The following is a 20,409-nucleotide window of genomic DNA, read 5'->3' on the forward strand; positions in this document are numbered from 1 at the left end:
TGTTTCCTTTTCCTTTCAAGTGCCCAAATACCAGTGTAATCAGAAAGATGGCAGAGCCTGGGAGTTCAGAGCACAGGCCAGGGTCAAATCTCAGCCCTCCACTTACAAGCTGTGTGACAAAATAACCTCTCCCCAGCTCAGTTTCTTCACTGTAAACGAGGTTAATAGTTCCTACCTCATAGGGTTGTTAGGAGAATTAAATTGAGTTAAGGTTTGCAAAATGCAGTAAGTGCTTTATAGTGTTTGTTGAATAAATAAAATTTTGGACCTAAACTCTGGGTCTCTTTAGAACTGCAACAGCTTCCTAACTGGCATCCCCACTTTTGGGTGCGTTCCCACTCCTCTTTCTAAAACGCAGATATCTAAATGCCAAATCTCTTTGCTTAAAAAGTCTCCCAGGGCTCCCAGGCGCCTCCAGGCTCGAACAGAAATGCCTCAGCTTGAAGACCCAGGTTTTTCAGGTGAAACACCTAAGGGTCAGGAGATGCTAGGATCATCACTCAAGGATCCCAGTGTTTTTTTCAAAATATATATATATTTTTAAAAAAAAGGCACACAGGGTTATAAAAATTGTGGGGCATTTTAAATGTTTCATTGAACAAATTAAAGCATTAACAGCCCTCCCCCAACCACCACCAAGCCCAAGAAACCCTAAATATGTTGTTCACAAGATAACTGCAACTTTCAAGGGCTCTCAGGCTTCTACTTCGGGCAGCACAATTGGCGGGACGACGTGGCGAGTAGGCAATAGTTTCCATCCCTGGAAGGTCATCGTCTGGAGACCCCGGCGAAGGCATCCAAAGCCTAAAGATGATGTCCGCAACCGCCCGGGCAGCCTCGTGCAAGAAAAGCCTCGGCCCCGGCGCCGACCACCCTTCCTGCGGCCACCCCGCAGCCCTGGACCCTCCGTCCATCCACTCCTGGAACGCGGCCCCGCCAGACCCGATCCGGCCAGGCCAGGCACCCGAGGCCTGCACGGGAACCGCTATTCCCACCGCGGCGCCCCCTGGGAGCCAACGCCGTGACGCCCGCCTGACGTCAGGAAGTGGAATCCGGCGGCGACGCCTTTAGGGAGCCCGCGAGGGGGCGCGTGTTGGCCGCCCCGCTGTGAGTTGCCCAAGACCCGCCGGGGGGCGGGGTCTCGCTCCCCGCGCCACGAGGCTCGGCCAATGGGAACGCGCGCTGCGAGGGCCGGAGGTCCGCACCGCGGTGCTGAAAACCCCGCGCGCAAGCGGCAGGCTCTGGGCGCGCGCCAGCAAACCCACTCCTGCAGCCCGCGGACCCAGAGCACGCGCTTGACAGCCCCTGCTGAAGCGGCGCCCGACGTCGCCAGGCTAGCCATGGCCCCCGACCCGGTGGCCTCCGAGACCCCGGTTCAGGGGCCTACCCCGCGCTACTTCACCTGGGACGAGGTGGCGCAGCGCTCGGGGTGCGAAGAGCGGTGGCTAGTGATCGACCGTAAGGTGTACAACATCAGCGAGTTCACCCGCCGGCATCCAGGGGGCTCCCGGGTCATCAGCCACTACGCCGGGCAGGATGCCACGGTGAGCGCAGCCAGGCGGGGGCACAGGAGAGGGCGGGACCGGAGGCAGAGTGCAGGCGAGACAGAGTTACGCACCCCGAGCCAAACACCGACTAATTCGGAGGAAAGCCCGGACGCCTGAGCGCATACCTGTTGCCCGGTGATTGGGTGTCCTGCTGATGCGGGATGCAAAGGCGAGAGAGAGGCCCTGAGAAGTGGAGTCTGGGGAGTGGGGATGGAGGCCAGCAACACGCTCACACAAACAAAGGGCCCCGCCGCCCAGTCGTGCATTCCGTCTGCAGCCCCGAGCCTCAGGTCTCCGGGCGAGGACAGGACCCCGGGCTGGGTGCGCTAGGAGGAAGGAGAGCAAGGATGCAGGCCGCCTGGGGAGGGAGGGGGTCAGTGGCCAGGGGAGGGAGTCACACCCTGTCTCAATGGCTAGGAGGGGCAGCGCAGCCGCGTCTGGACCTAGGTGCTGGTCTCCACTCGCCAGCAGGAGCGGAAAGGGAGCAGGAAAGGAGCCCATTCTCGAGGATGGGGCTGAAACGGGAAGCTTGGGGAGACCGCTGCCTTGGGGACCCCTGCATCGTGTGAAGACTGGAGGACGCGAAAGGGACAGTACTGTTCGGGGAGGGCAAGCGTCGGCTGGCGCACAGAAGGGATTGGGAATGGCATACACTTAGCAAGGACCCCCAGAGCTGTCCTCGATTCGCCGGGGAGGCCACTGAGCCGCAGGCCAGCGAGGTCCTCAGCTATTCCGCGGAGCGGGCCGCTGTTTACGCTCTGGGGCGCTGTTTACCCCTTCGCGGGGTCCCGTCCCTTCTTCCCTTGGTCTCACTGTGGGGTCGGCGCGCGTCCCAGCCCCGGGCCTGCTGCTTGTCTTTCTAGACCACAACCCTCAGAGTTAAGGCCCCGGCGCCTCTGCTGGGTTGGAGTGCTGGGGACTCAGCCCTGGGAACTCGAAAGTCCGGGCGTTCGCTTTACCGCGTTTCCCCCTTGGCGGCCAGAATGGCGTCCCCTCCTCTTGCATCCCTTTCTGATCTCGTGCCCTGCAGCGTGACGCCCTCCACTGTCCCTATCCACTACCCTGGCGTCCCAGAGTGCGCCGCAGGTCACCAGGGTTCCCATAACGTCGCAGCAGAGCTTAGACGCTGCGGGGCGAAGACCCGCCCCACCCTCAGGCGACCAGCCTAGAAGGCGAGGCCAGAGCTTGCGCGGGTCAACCAGAGCGACCACTCGGGAGCCCTGACGGCGGCCGAGGGCGCAGGCGTGGGCCGGCGCATGCGCAGACGAAACAGGCACCAACGCTGGGGCTTCCCGCAGTGTGATTTGGGGCGCGGGATGCCGCGGCGGGGACGGCCATTGGTCCGGATGTGTGGTGCCACTGGCCGCCGGCTCCGCCCCAGCCCCCGTTCCCCGCCCCCCGCCCCACACGCCGCATCGCTTACAGGGTCCGGGGCTGCTTGACCGGTGGACGTGAATCTTACCGCTATGGACCTTACCTTGCACAACCCAAATTAGCTGCCTTGGGGCAGGAGGTGGCCACAGTGCTAAGGGAAATGTGGAGCCCTACCCAGAACAACGGTGGAGGGAAAAGGAAGAAATGCAAGTGCCCCAGTTCGGACATAGGGCAGTCTTTCTCTTTGTGGTTTTTGGAGAACTCCAGCTAAGAGAGGAAAGGGACTTATTAAAAGACCGGCAAGAAGAGATGGAAGTCTCATAGCCCTGAGAGGTGAAACCAGCTGAACTTCCTGGGTCTAGTAGGGACCTAGAGAACTTTTCTGTAGCTAGCTAGGGGTTTGTAAAATGCACCAATCAGTGCTCTGTAAAATCGCACCAATCGACGCTCTGTAGCTAGCTAGAGGTTTGTAAAATGGGCCAATCAGCAGGACATGGGCAGGGGCAACTAAGAATAAAAGCTGGCCACCCCAGTCAGCCGCGGCAACCCGCTGGGTCCTCTTCAGCACTGTGGAAGCTTTGTTCTTTTGTTCTTAACACTAAATTTTGCTGCTGCTCACTCTTTGGGTCTGTGCCACCTTTAAGAGCTGTAACACTCACCACGAAGGTCCACAGCTTCATTCTTGGCCAGTGACACGAACCCACCTGAAGGAACCAACTGCTGACACAGCCCCACCCATCCCTCCTGTTTCTCACCTATACCGAAATTATTGGGCAAAAGCTCTCTGTGGACACACCCAGGAGAAAGGCCAGCCCAGGCAGGTGTTCCTTGGTGGTCCCCCTCAGCCAGTGCTTCCCATTCCTTGATGGACCCTTCTAACTAGAGCAGATGCTGGGTGATCTTAAACTGTGGACACCTGGGAAGGGTATGAGCACCCTCAAAAGGCAGCTGGGCCAAGGGAGATGGCCTGTGCTTCTGTGTCGGGAGTTGGTTCCTTCGGGGGGGGGGGGGGGGGGGGGGGGGTTCGTGGTCTGGCTGACTTCAAGAATGAAGCCACAGACCTTTGTGGTGTTACAGCTCTTACAGGTGGCACCCAAAGAGTGAGCAGCAGCAAGATTTACTGTGAAGAGCAAAGAACAAAGATTCCACAGGTGGAAGGGGACCATAGGTTGTGGCTGCTGTGGGCGGGGGGGGGGGGGGCGTGGGGTGGGAGCAGCTTTTATTCCCTTATTTGTCCCCGCCCATGTCCTACTGATTGGTCCATTTTACTAAACCTCTAGCTAGCTACAGAGTGTAGATTGGTGTGTTTTTACAGATCACTGATTGGCGCATTTTATAAAACTCTAGCTACAGAAAAGTTCTCCAAGTCCCCACTCAACCCAGGAAATCTATCTGGCTTCACCTCTCACTTCAACTTGGGTAAAGCCTTCTGGCAGGCAGGAGGATGGCCTTTGGTGTGAACACTGCCAGAGTCCAGGGGGCTGGCTCCCTCACCTTTCATCTTCTCCCCGCACTTGCAGGATCCCTTTGTGGCCTTCCACATCAACAAGGGCCTTGTGAAGAAGTATATGAACTCTCTCCTGATTGGAGAACTGTCTCCGGAGCAGCCCAGCTTTGAGCCCACCAAGAATGTGAGACCCGGTGTTTGCTATGTGGCAACTCTTGGTTGTTGAGGGGGACAGAGAGGAGATAGAAGGACAGTCTAGATGGGATCACAGTCATAGTAGTCAGTCAGTAGTAGCTCTGGGGAGTCTTGAGTTCCCTGCTTCTTTTGCATAGTCCTGAGGTCACAGGCCCAAGAGAGCGTAACTTTGCAACCTATGGCTCTCCCAAGGCTGCCACTACCATGGCTTCCATCATTGTTATCATCATCAATATGAGCACTTACTATGCGCCAAGCATAAACTCATAACTCTCACACATTTACAGATGAGATAACAGGCTCAGGGAGGTTAAGCAACACAGCCAAGGATCACACAGTTAGTAAATGGCAGAGCAAGGACTTAAGTCCTCTGAACTCGTAGGCACTATCCCATAGCACCTCCTCCTGTCATCCTCATTGTCGTGGTATCGTTGCCTAGGACTGTGGACGTCCTACAGCTACCTCAGTGGGAGGTCCTTGAGCCTGAGAGGGCCCTTGTCTCCAGTAGTGTTGGGGTGCAGATGAGAAGAATAACAGCTCCTCCTCTTCTGCAGAAAGAGCTGACTGATGAGTTCCGGGAGCTGCGGGCCACAGTGGAGCAGATGGGGCTCATGAAGGCCAACCATGTGTTCTTCCTGCTGTACCTGCTGCACATCTTGCTGCTGGATGGTGCAGCCTGGCTCACCCTTTGGATCTTTGGGACGTCCTTTTTGCCCTTCCTCCTCTGTGCGGTGCTGCTCAGTGCAGTTCAGGTGAGAGCCTTTGGCTTGTCAAGTACACATCAATGCTCAGTATCCCTGGGGAAAGCTCCTTCGGTGTTTGAGGAAGGCCAAGAATTCCTGCCCTCCAAGTAGGGCAGATCTGAAGGTATGCGGGAGAGTGCAGGAACATGCATTCCACTGTCTTGGCCTGTCTGCTGTTTAGCCACATGGGCATCTTCATTTCTCTCACTGCCTTTTTAGCTGCTTCTCCGAGGGTTCCCTTCTTTCTACATGGTTTGTCCTCTGCCACAGCCCACCTGTGCCAAGAACCAAATTTCTGGTTTTTTAGCAAAGCCTGGCTCCCTCCCGACCACTGACATTGCCCAACATGTTAATAATGATTGAGCGCTAATTCTTGACCGTCAGGACCCATTTGGCAAACCTTCTGCTCGTTTGAGTCCTTTCTGTATTCTGGATGTAGTCCATCATAAGTCATGGGCTTCAGGCCGGGCGTGGTGGTTTATGCCTGTAATCCCAGCACTTTTGGAGGCCAAGGTGGTTGGATCACTTGAGACCAGTTCAAGACCAGCCTGGCCAACGTGGTGAAACTCCACCTCTACTAAACACACAAAAAGGCACGGTGGCTCACGCCTGTAATACCAGTACCTTGGGAGGCCAAGGCGGGCAGATCATTTGCGGTGAGGAGTTAGAGACCACCTGGCCAACATGGTGAAACCCCATCTCTATTAAAATACAACAAGTGGCTGGGAGTGGTGGCGGGTGCCTGTAATCCCAGCTACACGGGAAGCCAAGGCAGGAGAATTGCTTGAACCTGGGAAGCAGAGGTTGCAGTGAGCCGAGATGGCACCATTGTACTCCAGCCTGGGCAACAGAGCAAGACTCGCTCTCAAAACAGGCCAGGTGTGGTGGCTCACGCCTGTTATCCCAGCAGTTTAGGAGGCCGAGGTGGGCAGAGGTTGGGAGTTCGAGACCAGCCTGGGGAACATGGTGAAACACCCAACTCTACTAAAAATACAAAAAAATTAGCCAGGCATGGTGGTGGGCACCTGTAATCCCAGCTACTTGGGAGGCTGAGGCAGGAGAATTACTTGAACCCAAGAGGTGGAGGCTGCGGTGATCTGAAACCGCTCCATTGCACTCCGGCCTGGGCAACAAGAACAAAACTGTCTCAAAAAAAAAATAGTCATGAGCTTTGGAGCTGGTGAAACTGAAGAACAGAGAAGGGATGGTGATTTGCCCCAACTCACGTGTGAGTCAGTGGCAGAGGCAGAACTAGGACCCATGTTTCCTGACTCCTGAGGTGCATCATAGGCCTTAGCAGATGAAGGAAGTGGGAGAGGCTGAAGGAGGCACAGAGGTCAGTGAAGGGGACACTGGGGCTGGTGGGCTGCTCTCAGCATTGACTCTTCTCACCTAGGTCCAGGCTGGCTGGCTACAGCATGACTTTGGGCACCTGTCGGTCTTCAGCACCTCAAAGTGGAACCATCTGCTACATCATTTTGTGATTGGCCACCTGAAGGTCAGTGGGATGGGGAGGGGCTCTCTGAAACTCCAGGCAATGAAGGGCTGCCTTGGGGGAAGGTTTTCATACTCGTGTCCCTGCTTTTCTGTAGGGGGCCCCTGCCAGTTGGTGGAACCACTTGCACTTCCAGCACCATGCCAAGCCCAACTGCTTCCGCAAAGACCCAGACATCAACATGCATCCCTTCTTCTTTGCCTTGGGGAAGATCCTGTCTGTGGAGGTGAGTGGAGGTATCAGTGGAAAGGTCTTGGGGAATAGGAGGCAGCCAACATAGGGGGGTTGGGGAAGGTGCCCACAATGTTGTCAATGTGGGCAAGACACTAGAGCTGGGCTAGCTGGGGCTTTTGCCATTTTGGAAGTTCTAGAAGGCAACAGGCAATAAATGGGGGCTGCCCAGGAGGGAATCACCATCCTCCCTAGACCGTTCAGTCAGCAAACCGTTTCTGCATAAAAGGCACCTCATTTTGCAAAGGATCCAGAGGATGACCAGAAGCATCCAAAGGATGAGATGGCCTATCCTTGAAGGTGCTGATGACACCTCCTGGAGGTGATTTTTTGACACTCTTGTCCCAGGCAAGCATTCCCCTTGCACTTTGTATTTCTCTCCCACACTTAGGTAGCCTTCTTGTCACAGTCTTCTCTGTCCAGGGTTGGACTGTCTTACTCTTCTTTGATGTCCAGTTATCTGGAACATTCATTCACTGAGTACTTCTTCCCACCCTGCTGATCCCCAGCCTGACTTCCTGGGTGGTCAGCGTTGGGTCTGAGTTGTCATCTGAGATTGTAAGCAGAAATAATGTAGCTGCTGAAGGAATAATGCCTGGGGGTAGAGATCTGGTGAACTTTTAGTGAGCATTAGGCAATGGAAGGTTCTGAAAGGCCAGCAGCGATCTTTGGAAAGTTAATTTAAAGCCCTTTGTCCCAAGCCTCTAGGCTGCAGAGTTCTTCCAGGTCCCCTCCTCCATTTTATGACGTTTCAGTTCGCCAGGAATTAATTTGTCGTTAAAACACATTTCAGTTCTAGGCATGAGTCCAAGGTAGCCTGGCTCTCCTCTCGCCTCTGGCCGTGAGAACTTTGAAAGGGCTTTGGCAGCACTGGCTGGCCTGGCATGAGGAGCTCATAGCTTGAGGCTCATGCCCCACCTGTCCATAATGCTCTTATTTTCCCATCTCATGAGCATGGACTTGGGCTTGTTACATGTCCGATACCATTACGGTCAGTACTGTGTGGATGATGAAGCAGCCCTGCCCGCTGTCTGACTCCCGTGGCTGCTTCAAGGGCAGTGTGGTTATTTGCTGGGCAGTAGCATGGGGCTTGTGCATTTCTACTATCACTACAGAGGGTTTAAAAAAAGACAAGGGCAGGTTAAGTGGAAGGGAACCATCTCACACCACCACCTTTACTGCTTCCTGGTACTTGGGTTTTCAGGAAATTCCTATCAGCAGACATCAAAAATAGAGAATGAAGGGATGCAATTAGCATGTGCCAGTGGTCCCAGCTACTTGGGAGGCTGAGGTAGAAGCATCGCTTGAGCCCAGGAGGTGAAGGCTGCAGTGAGTATGATCACGCCACTGCACTCCAGCCTGGATAACAGTGTGACCCTGTGTGTAAAAATAATAATAATTTTTTAAAAAGATTAAAACCAAAAAATATTGTAAACAGAGCTCAAGGTGACTTACAGATTAAAAAAAGTAAAATATGACAGAAACTGAGAGGTAGTCATGATCAGATATGGCCTCCTTCAGGTGCTGACATCTGAACTGAGACCTGAATGATGAAAAGGGCCAGCACTGCAAAAATTCAGGGAAGGAACATTTGGAACAGAGAGAACAGTCAAGTACAAAGGCTCCTGGATGTTCAGGGACAGTAAGCAATGAGAGAATGAGAAGATCAGAAAACTAGGGAGGGGCCAGATCATATAGGGCCTTAGAAAGCCATGGTAATGGTGTGGTAAGAAGTTTGGATTTTATTCCAATAGCAATGGGAAGTCACTGGAGGGTTTCTGGTGGGTACAGCAATCTGCTTTGCACTTTAAAAGGCTTGCTCTGGCTGGAGGTGGAGAGGATGAATTATAGAGGGCAGGTATATTCACAGATGTAACCTCAGAGAGGAGGATGGAGCAGGTCCAGACCAGACCAGGGAGGAGCAGGTGAAGCCAATGGATTTGGGATATGTTTTGGGGGCAGTGTAAACAAGGCTTGCTGAGGACCTGGATGTGGTGGTGAAAATCACCCCATCTTGAACAACTGAGGGAAAACTGAAAGAGGGGCACCCTTGTTTGGTGGGATGAGTGGGGCAGAGCCCCACCCCACCAGGGTGGCCTCCTATTGTGGAACTGTTATGGAAAGGAGCCCCATCCATTGCTTCCTCCTTGAATGGCAAATGCCTTTATGACCCCTATAACTTGCCCCATTATGTTTAGATCCTTGGTGGTCAGAAGGGTTCTATTTCAGTCACTGTCCCCTGCCCTTCCTTGTCCTCCAGGAATTTTGAGAGGCACTGATGTGGATGTCATAGGGTCAGCACAGGCATCAACATCCCCAGAGGGATGGAACCAAGCAGCCTATTGCCCAGGCATTCACTAACAGGCAGCCCATCCTTAGCCTCATAGCTGGCAGGGGTGAAGAAAGGCTATTTTGGGTCCCAAACCTTTTTTTTTTTTTTTTTTTTTGAGACAGAGTCTCGCTCTGTCACCCAGGTTGGAGTGCAATGGTGCGGTCTCAGCTCACTACAACCTCCACCTCCCGAGTTCAAGAGCGTCTCCTGCCTCAGTCTCCTGACTAGCTGGGACTACAGGTGCGTGCCACCAAGCCTGGCTAATTTTTGTGTTTTTAGTAGAGATGTGGTTTTGCCATGTTGCCCAGGCTGGTCTCGAACTCCTGGGCTCATGCAGTCCACCCACCTCAGCCTCCCAAAGTGCTGGGATTACAGGCGTGAGCCACTGCACCCAGTCTCTATTTACAAATTTATCACTAGCTTCATCCCCTAAGGTTATAAGCTCCAAGAGGGTGGGAAGTCTGTATTGTTCACCTCTGTATCCTGAGCATGTAGAACATAGCCTGGCACACAGTAGGTGCTCAAGTACTTGAATCTGTTAATGTAGAAAGCATGCTTCGTCTAGCTGAAGTGCCTTGCACAGAATAAGCTCTCAATAAATGAACTGTGGACACATGGAAGGGTGAGCTAGAGCTCTGCTCAGGGGTTGAGTGCTCCTCTTGTGCCCTTGTGGTTAGTCTGGTTACCTGAACTAACTGGAGTGCGATACAGACAGTCATGGAGTGAGATAGCAGAACTTTGCTGTCTTGTTTGTGAGCCCACACCAGGGGTTCTAGGCTGGCTGGTTGACATGGTGGCCCCAGCCTGTCTCTTCAGCAGCTCAGCTTATAAAAATATAAAAAATAACCACCACCTACTAGGGAAAACTGCTGGAACCTTCAGATTGCCAAATTGTTCTTGGTGTCTTTTCCAGAAATATTTGCCAAACTAGCCTTCAGGGGATTTGATAAAATCCCCTGAAGGCAAGAGACCATGTTGAAGTCAAGAGACCAAAAGATTTTGATGGGGAGGATTAGGGGCTGGATATAGAGGGAATACTTAACCTGTATAGGGGCAGATATGGTTGTCCATGGACATTCTGATGTCAAAAAGTACGATGGCGGCTGGGCACAGTGGCTCACGCCTGTAATCCCAGCACTTTGGGAGGCCGAGGTGGGTGGATCACCTGAGGTCAGGAGTTCGAGACCAGCCTGAACAACATGGAGAAACCCCATCTCTACTAAAAATACAAAATTAACTGGGTGTGGTGGCACATGCCTGTAATCCTAGCTACTCGGGAGGCTGAGGCAGGAGAATCACTTGAACCCAGGGAGGCGGAAGTTGTGGTGAGCCGAGATCATGCCATGCTCTCCAGCCTGGGCAACAAGAGACTCCGTCTAAAAAATAAATAAATAAATAAGCACAATGGGAGAAAGGGGAGAGGGCAGTGGGGCCTGGAAACCTTATGACAAAGAGAATGAACACAAGAGGGCCTGTGGTACTGTAGACTCTGTGCTGGGCACATCCCTCATGTAAGCATGGGCCATCCAGCTGCAGCCATGGTGTGACACGCTCTGCAGATTACAGCCTAGGGCTTCATGTTCCATGTGCTGGAGGTAAGGCTGGGCCTCTTGGAGCTTTCCAATAGCACCAACAAGCTGTCAGCCCTGGAGGAGGCCTAAACTTCCAAGCAGGGAAAGGTCAAGGTCACAGAGGGAGGAATCACTGGTCTCTGAATGCTCATGTGTTTGCTTTTCTTCACAGCTTGGGAAACAGAAGAAAAAATATATGCCGTACAACCACCAGCACAAATACTTCTTCCTGAGTGAGTGTCCCCATCCAACACAGGGGAGCTGCCTCAGGAGGGAATGCTGAGGGAATGAGGAGGATGTGGCTCTCCAAGGGATTATGGTATTTCAAGGAAAGGGGCTACAGGAAGTACCCCACCCTCACCCCCAGTTACTCCCTGCATGACAGCAGTTTGCCATTTCAACTGAGGGAAGTTAGGCTGATGATTGGCTGAAGGTTATTTGGTTGGGGGCAAACTAGTTCCTCCCATCCAACCCCAGTTTCCACTAGGAAGCTGGGTGTTTGGAGTATAGAGAGGCCTCTTGCTTTACCCTCAACCTTATCTTAAACTTTGTCAAGATGGGCCAAGGTAACCTGGTAGAGCCCAGTCCAACCCCCAAAGGAACAAAGGTACAGATAGTTCCGGAAGGATGGGTCCTGAGGAGACAGGAATTGCTGTTAGAACTGAGAAGATCTTTCTGATAACTCCATATATTCCCAGCTTTAAAAGTCTGTCCCAGCTACTAGGGAAACTGAGGTGGGAGCATCCTTTGAGCCCAGGAGTTTGAGGCTGCAGTAAGCTCTGATTGTGCCACTGCACTCCAGCCTGGGCAATGGAGTGAGATCCTGTTTCTTAAAACAACAACAACTCTGCTCCGTAAGGCCTAAAATGAGCTTCAAACGCCTTTAAATTTTCAAATTTTTTAAAGAAGGAAGGGAAGGAGTCCACTGATCTTATTTTAGTTTGAAGGAATTCATCCTAACTGCCTATCACCAACTATCACTAATAGAGAAAGGTGGATGGGGCAGAAGGGTAGACCAGAGACCTCTGGAAGAAATGATTTTAGAATCCATGGCACATCAAGATGGAGGAGCCGTGGGTGGTCATTGTCATGCTAGGAGTTATAGGTAGCATCAGGTGCCACAGAGAAGGGCTACAGAAAAGGAAATGAGGCAGCATGTAGAATGCAACACTTCTTCAACTCCCAGTTTTCTTTCAAGAGAGACCCCTCTGTTCCTTCCCACGACTGACCTCCAGGGCTTCAGATTGGGGTGGCACAAGCCCATCTCCCTAGTCTAAGGAAGTGAGCTTCACAGCCTGTGAAGGATCCACAGCGTCCCTCCCAACACACACACACTTTCCTGCTCCTGCCCCTTCACCTGCATGGTGGAGCTGCCAGGAACAAAGAGCAGATGACTGTAGGGACAGGGCTGTGGCCAAGGTAAGTAAGAGAGTATTGGCACCCTTTTAAAGGTGTGGGATCCATGCAGTGTGTATGTAGAAAAGTGAAGAAAAATGAAAAATAATAAAGGTGTGGGAGCAGAGCAAGTCCCATGCATGGGGCCTGAGTTCCCAGGCTGCCTGTCACTGAAGAGTGCCACTCACGCCCCTCACCTTCCCTGGCATCCTCTTGGGAGTTTTTGCCCTCCCCATACATGGATTTATGCCCACCTTCGGTGCCTGCTGGTTCCAGTAGATTGCAGAGCACTCAAGCAGCTAGAGGGGAGACAGAAGGGATGATTGGAAGAGGCAGTCCCCTACTAGAGGCCATCTCTCCAGCATCAATTGGCCCTTTCATGACCGTCTTGTGCTCATGCCTCCTCTTTCTCTTGGTTTCCTCCCCAGTTGGGCCCCCAGCCTTGATGCCTCTCTACTTCCAGTGGTATGTTTTCTATTTTGTTATCCAGCGAAAGAAGTGGGTGGTGAGTATCCATGACCCAAGAAGCCCGTGTCCTTGTCTCCAGCACCCAGAGTAGGGGATAGGGATTCCCCAGGGGAAACTAAGGCTGACTCCAGGCCTAATTTAGAGCAAACTAATAGAACCAGACACAGATCCTCACCTTCTCTAAGTGGGACAAAATGATTTGAGCTTAGCAGGCAGCCTGATTCCCAATGTGCAATTTCATGCAGCCAGTGTCTCCAGAGGTTCTTGTACTGGGCATAATGCCAGGGGGCTGAGTTGGGAATGGGCAAGATGAATGATAATACCTACCTTCAAGGAAACTTCTGATGAAGCAGAATGTGGTTGTTAAATCAGAAAAGGGGTATAGGCAATAGGTTCTGGGGACTCCAAAAGGGGACTGACTGCACCTGACTTTGTAAAGTCACTTTTCTAGCTGGCCTTGAGGCTGGGCGGGGTTTCTGACAGGCAGAGGTGGGGCAGTGGGGATGAACTCCAAGCAGAAAAGCTGGAAATGGGGGGTAAGTTTGACCACCAGACGTACTGTGGAGGACTAGTGTCAGGGGAAGAATATGGTGCTTGGTTCAGTGTACAGAAAAGCAATGAGAGATTTGATCAGGGCACTGGCATGGACTGAGCCATGGTCCTGGAAGATTCATTTGGCGGCACGCTGAAGGATTTGGATTGGCTGGGAAGAGCTAGAGGCAAGGAGATCTTGTAGGCCTTGGTACTTTTGAAGGGGACAGGCAAGAAGAGCTGGGGGGTGCCAATGGGAATGGAAGAATGGAGCAGTGGCACTAGATATTGCAGGATTGGACCCCTGAGAAGCTGAAGATGACTGAGTCTGGATACCCAGGAGAATGGCTGCACCATACAAAGAAAGAGCTGGTGACAGGAAGAGGAAGAGCTGTTCGTGACTATTATGCTCACTGCTTTCCTCACTATAGGACTTGGCCTGGATGATCACCTTCTACATCCGCTTATTCCTCACTTATGTGCCACTATTGGGACTGAAAGCCTTCCTGGGCCTTTTCTTCATAGTCAGGTAGTATTTGGTGGGGGCGGGTAGGGACTGGTGAAGGAAATGTTGGGGAGTGACCAGTCTGGTCTAGGGGCCGTGCTGGGGCTTTGGGTAACAGTGGGTGTTTCAGGAGTTGGCCTGGGAAAGTAGATAGGCTGGAGCAGTTATCTGAGGGGGAAATCAGAATTCTGGGCTCTGTGTATACTGTTTTTGTCTGTATAACATCCAACAGGTTCCTGGAAAGCAACTGGTTTGTGTGGGTTTCACAGATGAACCATATCCCCATGCACATTGATCATGACCGGAACATGGACTGGGTTTCCACCCAGGTAAGGGACACTCACTCAGAAGACTGGAGCATAACGTAACTATTGAAAAGGGTGGGTAGGTGAAAACAGCAAAAACAAAAAGTCCCCAAACAGCATTTTCTCATTAGCCTGAGGCTCTTGTCTGCTACCATGTGAAGGGAGTGACCAAGACAGTCTCACGTCCCTGCCTCACCCAGCTTTACCTGGAGAATGCTGGGCTGGCCTTTCCATCTGATACTCAACATGCTCTCCCCTGACCTTTTCCTCCAGCTCCAGGCCACATGCAATGTCCACAAGTCTGCCTTCAATGACTGGTTCAGTGGACACCTCAACTTCCAGATTGAGCACCAGTGAGTAGGGAGCCTGGGGAAGCAGAGTCCTGGGGAGGGTATAAGTGTAGGGTACAGGTGGGAGCAGAGAAGCAGGAACTGACTCCCTGCTGTTCGTTCTCCCTGAAGCCTTTTTCCCACAATGCCTCGACACAATTACCACAAAGTGGCTCCCCTGGTGCAGTCCTTGTGTGCCAAGCATGGCATAGAGTACCAGTCCAAGCCCCTGCTATCAGCCTTCGCCGACATCGTCCGGTGAGTATCTGAGCCCAAGAAGATGGCTGGTAGGGAGGGAAGAGGGCAGGGCAATGGAAATGATGACATGTAGGGTGGGGAGTGAACAGAAGGTGTTCCCAGTCGTGTGGGATGGAGTTCACCATGGCAAAGGCAGGATTCTTTATTGGTCCTGTGGCCAGGTCAGGCCTTTGCCCTCACTGGGCTTCCCCTCAGTACCATGGCCCAAGCTAGCTTTCTCTAAAGTAGAGGGGAGGAAAGCCTCCAGCTGGAAGAAGGCCTTAACCTCACTGCTGCATCTCTGGTGGGTTCAGCTCCGCTTGTCTCCCTCACTGTCTGCCCCCATTTTGTTCCTGCAGCTCACTAAAGGAGTCAGGGCAGCTCTGGCTAGATGCCTATCTTCACCAATAACAACAGCCACCCTGTCCAGTCTAGAAGAGGAGGAAGACTCTGGAGCCAAAGCAGAGGGGAGCTTGAGGGACAATGCCACTATAGTTTAATACTCAGAGGGGGGTGGGTTTGGGGACATAAAGGCTCTGACTCAAACTCCTCCCTTTTATCTTCTAGCCACAGTTCTAAGACCCAAAGTTTGGTGGACACAGAAGCCCCCAGAAGGAGGGAAGGAGCTGTTGGGGCAGGGGTGTAAATTATTTCCTTTTTCTAGTTTGGCACACGCAGGTGGTTGGTGAGCAGAGAGAACCAGGAGGGTAACAGAAGAGGAGGGACCTACTGAACCCAGAGTCAGGAAGAGATTTAACACTAAAGTTTCACTCATGCTGGGCGTGGCGGCTCACACCTGTAATCCCAGCACTTTGGGAGGCCGAGGCAGGCAGATCACGAGGTCAGGAGTTCGAGACCAGCCTGACCAACATAGTGAAACCCCATCCCTACTAAAAAGAGAAAAATTAGCCGGGTGTGGTGGTGCACGCCTGTAATCCCAGCTACCCAGGAGGCTGAGGCAGGATAATCTCTTGAACCGAGGTGGAGGTTGCAGTGAGCTGAGATCACGCCATTGTACCCCAGCCTGGGCGACAGAGCAAGACTCCATCTCAAAAAAAAAAACCACAAAAATCCACTCATATAAAGGGTGAGCTCAGCTCACTGGTCCACTTCTCAGTGCCTTCTCCATCCTCATTTGCAAACCTCAGAGGGATAAAGCAGTTGAACCTGATGAGCAAGAATTATAACAGCAAGGAATCATTAATGTTTAGAATTCTGAGGTCCAGCACAACTCAGTCTCTAGGAGCTCAGCTCACTGCCCAGGGATAGGTATGACCTATGTCTGCCTTAGGCTGCTGGGAGAAGCCATTCTCCAGTTTCAGAAGCAGGCACGGCAAAGGTCAAGACTGTGGTAATTGGGAGTCTTTTGGCTCTGAAGGATCCTGGAACCACTGATTTTGGTTTATTCCCTCTAGGGTCTAAAGAGAACAAGAGGTGCTAGCTCTTACCAAAACAGATGGTAGAGAGTTGCTGGCTATTTAAAAGCCCTTTCATCTTTTAATTCACTTCTTTTCACTTCTTAACCACCCCACAGGAACAGAACATTCCTAGAACTGGGAGTCTTACTTTTAGCTCCATAAGCAAGTGAGCAGATGGGACAGGTTAGTCTTTTCTCCCTAGAAACAAAGGGGATGTCTGGTGGTTTCCCTTTGCTTCCCAACCTAAAATTTCAAGTTCAATAAAATAGCAGTTAGCATAAGTGACCAAATTGGAAGATAATTATCAGTCATGAGAAAAGATACACACTTCAGTCATAAAGAATGTAAGGGCTATAAGCACAAACTTTCTATAACCTAAATGATGTTATAGCATTAGTATTTTTTAGCAGGAGCAGAAAGATTAAATATGATCACTTCATACTTCTAAATCAGAAATAGGAAGATTAAAACCACAGAACAGTTTGTGACTGCCGTTGCTATAGCTAGGTATCTAACTCTTCTGGAGACCAAATCGGCTTTAGAAGAGATTATCCTAAATTCCTATCAGTGTAATACTAAACTATAACTTTTTAATCATCTGGTTTTTAAAAGATAAACACAGTTTAGCCCATCTCTCCAGAGAGCAAACATAGGAATATGCCTCAGGAGCCTTTACTCCTAGGGTTTATCATCAGCCCTCATACCCATTTCCCCCTCCAACCCACAGTCTTTGCTTCCAGGTGGGGGGATTACTTCTTTGCCTCTTCAGCAGCATCTACTCTAGGCATACTGATCACTTTGGACACTGGGAGAAGAGAACCTCAAACTAGGAAGACAGAGCCTACATTTAGTTTTGGGAGGGGATGGCAGACAGCAAGGAGATGAGCGTCCTAAGGCATGCTGGGATAGGGTCAGAGGCACCACCCATGGAGAGGTTTGTCAACACAAAGACATGGAAGGTTAGAGGTTTGTCAACACAAAGACACGGGACGAATGGGCTGCAGAAGATTTAGATGTTTTCCATTTGGGCACATTTAACTTAGCAGGATAACTTGGTTTAAAACAGCCTGGGTAGGAAAATTAGAAGCAAGCTGGGTGCAGTGGCTCATGCCTGTAATCCCAACACTTTTGGGAGGTCCAGGCAGGAGCATCGCTTGGGCCCAGGAGGTCAAGCCTGCAGTGAGCTGAGATCTCCACTGCACTACAGACTAGGGTGATAGAACAAGACCCTGTCTCAAAAAAAAGAAAAGAAAAAAAATTAAAAATAGAAGCAGAATTGAGGAGCTATACCTCATTGGCTTCCTGACTCCAAAATAGGTGCTGATCCTTCCTATTTGCCGCCTAAGGTTTGTGTGTGGTGTCACCAGCCTGTTTAGCCAAATGGCTTTGGGCCTAGGCTGCCCAATCTGAGCAAACACCAGTGAGGCTCTATTGAGCCAAGACCAGGTCCTCAAAGCACCTAAACCACTGTGGCCTTCTCAGCCTACAGCACAGTGGTCTCTCACATGGCCACAAAGGGACACAGTGACAAAAGGCTCAGAATGTTAGTGGTAAAATGAGTGATCTCAAATCTACTGACAGATGTAAAATAGGCTTAGAGAGGAAAAGCTGCCTCTGGTCAAACAGATCATGGCAGAACAAATTCCAACTCACTTTTTTACAACTCCAACTTCTATGTTTATCTTTGTTCATTTTTTTTACAACCTGGCCAGAGGCATTTTTTTAATCAAGCCCAATATCAGTATCCTTTTTGTGTGTGCCAATTTTATTATCACATGCCTGTGAAGTTGAAAAATAAAGTTAATTTTGACCAAAAGACTTCATTTGTAACCCATGATGTTCCTCTGTGTGCGCAGGATTCCTGAGTGCCTCTGCTACGAGGTACTGTTCACCTCTCTGTGCTCTTTAATCACTAGACTCCCCTTTGTATAAGCTCCTTGGGCAGAGGAAGGCACATCAGGACCCTCCAGAAAACACCAAGGCAAGGGTGGAGTATGGCAAGGAAGAGGAAGGCAAAGTCCTTCTGATGACTCCCGTGTTCAAATGTGAGATTGTCAGTAATCTCACCAAGTTTCACATGTATCACTTCCTCCTATTCATGAGGCAATGCCCTTGCCCTTTTGTCCTTCAGCTTTCCATTCTGAATTATTTTCTCTTTATTTTTACTTACTTGTTTTGAGACAAGGTCTGGCTCTATGACCCAGGCTGGAGTGCAGTGGTGCCGCCATCTCAGTTCACTGCAATCTCTGCCTCCCAGCCTCAAGTCATCTTCTTACCTCAGGCTAATTGTTTTTTTGTTTTGTTTTGTTTTGTTTTTGAGACCAGAGTTCACTCTTGTTGCCCAGGCTGGAGTGCAGTGGCGTGATCTCAGCTGACTGCAACCTCCGCCTCCTGGGTCCAAGCAATTCTGCTTCAGCCTCCCGGGTAGTTGGGATTACAAGCATGCGCCACCATGCCCAGCTAATTTATTTTTGGTAGAGACAGGGTTTCACCATGGTGGCCAGGCTGGTCTTGAACTCCTGACCTCAGGTGATCCACCTGCCTCGGCCTCCCAAAGTGCTGGGATTACAGGCGTGAGCCACTGCGCCTGGCCTCTCTTTACTTTTAAACTCATTTCTAGTTTCCAAATAGTCTCCCTAAGACCTGTCTGCCTAAATTCTTTCTCTGCAAGTGTGATCCCTCAGAGCTGGACTGCAGAGCAATGCCTCTTAACCATCCAACTAAGACAGCTCTTCTGAGCAAAAACATTTGTAGGCATCATTAATCTTCCCTGCAGTGTGCACACAGAAAGTTAGATTAACAAAATTCTATAGGAGACAGACTTACCTTCAAAAGACAAAAGAAAACCACTACAATCTTGACCACCACAGGGTATAAGCCCTTAATTATCAGGCCGGGCGCGGTGGCTCAAGCCTGTAATCCCAGCACTTTGGGAGGCCGAGGCGGGTGGATCACGAGGTCAGGAGATCGAGACCCTCCTGGCTAACGTGGTGAAACCCCGTCTCTACTAAAAATACAAAAAACTAGCCGGGCGAGGTGGCGGGTGCCTGTAGTCCCAGCTACTCGGAGGCTGAGGCGGGAGAATGGCGGGAACCCAGGAGGCGAAGCTTGCAGTGAGCTGAGATCACGCCACTGCACTCCAGCCTGGGCGACAGAGCGAGACTCCTCCTCCTCAAAGAAAAAAAAAAAAGCCCTTAATTATCAAGAGTTACTGCACTGAGGCAATAATTCCTAAGAAATCTTAACATTCCGCCAGGCAAGGTGGCTCATCCTGTAATTCCAGCACTGGGAGAGGATGGCACACGCAATCCTAGCCTTTAGGAGGCCGAGGCAGGAGGACTGCTTGAGCCCAGGAGTTCAAGACCAGCCTGGGCAACAGTGAGATCCCATCTCTACAAAAAATTGAAAAATTATCCAGGCATTGTGGCCTGAGACTGTAATCACAGCTGCTTGGGAGGCTGAGGTGGGAGAATCGCTTGAGCCCAGGAGGTTAAGGCCAAGATCACACTACTGAACTCCAGCCTGGGTGACAGAGTGAGAGACTCTGTCTCAAAAAAAAAAAAAAAAAAGGGGCCAGGCATGGTGGTTCACGCCTGTAATCCCAGCATTTTGGAAGGCCAAGGCGAGTGGATCATGAGGTCAGGAGCTCGAGACCATCCTGGCTAACACAGTGAAACCCTGTCTCTACTAATACAAAAAAATTAGCCAGGTGTGGTGGCAGGCGCCTGTAGTCCCAGCCACTTGGTAGGCTGAAGCAGGAGAACCGCTTTAACCCAGGAGGCGGAGCTTGCAGTGAGCGGAGATCGCCCCACTGCACTCCAGCCTCGGCGACAGAGTGAGACTCCATCTCAAAAAGAAATCTTACCATCTTTACATCTTTAGTTCCCATCACTACTACTGCAGATTTAGAAGCAGTCTACCTGAATCAGAAAATAGAGCTCAAATAAGTTTTGTGGCTTGGTATAATCTGGGAAAATCAGTTTCAAAAGTTACCTGCCCTTGGGATAGAACTTTTTGTCAACACCAGAGTTTTCAAAAAGTACCCTAGTTATGAGGCCATTGCTGGGTAAACTTTATCCCATTCCAGCTTCAACCAGAGGCACTTGTATATACTGAAATTTCACATAAGATTACACTTGAAGAATAGGTTTCTCCATTAAAAAACTTGAAAACTACTAGTCTTCAGGCTCCCTACCTGTTTAATCTGTCAAGACATTGCCAGCTTAAATTTCGGACAGTTACATAAGTGTCCATGTTAACTTCAAATGGCCCTGACAGGAATGCTA

The 20,409-nt window shown here is 51.1% G+C and overlaps 1 protein-coding gene across 2 annotated transcripts; it reads left to right on the forward strand.

Moving 5' to 3' along the window:
* Positions 1-1,020: 1,020 nt before the first annotated feature.
* FADS1 (fatty acid desaturase 1) lies at positions 1,021-15,255 on the forward strand. 2 transcript variants are annotated; one of them, XM_033205135.1, is made up of 12 exons: positions 1,021-1,544; positions 4,442-4,552; positions 5,118-5,315; positions 6,703-6,804; positions 6,899-7,027; positions 11,108-11,168; positions 12,759-12,835; positions 13,761-13,858; positions 14,067-14,163; positions 14,413-14,492; positions 14,601-14,726; positions 15,065-15,255. In XM_033205135.1, exons 1-12 carry the CDS (start codon positions 1,170-1,172, stop codon positions 15,114-15,116), a joined length of 1,506 nt encoding a protein of 501 aa, XP_033061026.1. In that variant the 5' UTR covers positions 1,021-1,169; the 3' UTR covers positions 15,117-15,255. The 2 variants fall into 2 exon arrangements, with proteins under 2 accessions (XP_033061026.1, XP_033061027.1); XM_033205136.1 differs by lacking the exon at positions 4,442-4,552 and having other exon boundaries at positions 1,071-1,544.
* The last annotated feature ends 5,154 nt before the right edge of the window (positions 15,256-20,409 follow it).

This window comes from Trachypithecus francoisi, unplaced genomic scaffold, assembly GCF_009764315.1.
Source record: "Trachypithecus francoisi isolate TF-2019V2 unplaced genomic scaffold, Tfra_2.0 Lachesis_group8, whole genome shotgun sequence".
Classification (NCBI taxonomy): domain Eukaryota; kingdom Metazoa; phylum Chordata; class Mammalia; order Primates; family Cercopithecidae; genus Trachypithecus; species Trachypithecus francoisi.

What these genes read in the sequence shown, in the direction of transcription:
- FADS1 (XM_033205135.1), top strand. Translation starts at nt 1,170, where the DNA reads ATGGGAACGCGCGCTGCGAGGGCCGGAGGTCCGCACCGCGGTGCTGAA. An exon ending in GGAAGATCCTGTCTGTGGAG is followed by an intron (nt 7,028 to 11,107) that starts GTGAGTGGAGGT and finishes TTTTCTTCACAG; the next exon opens with CTTGGGAAACAGAAGAAAAA. An exon ending in AACTTCCAGATTGAGCACCA is followed by an intron (nt 14,493 to 14,600) that starts GTGAGTAGGGAG and finishes TTCTCCCTGAAG; the next exon opens with CCTTTTTCCCACAATGCCTC.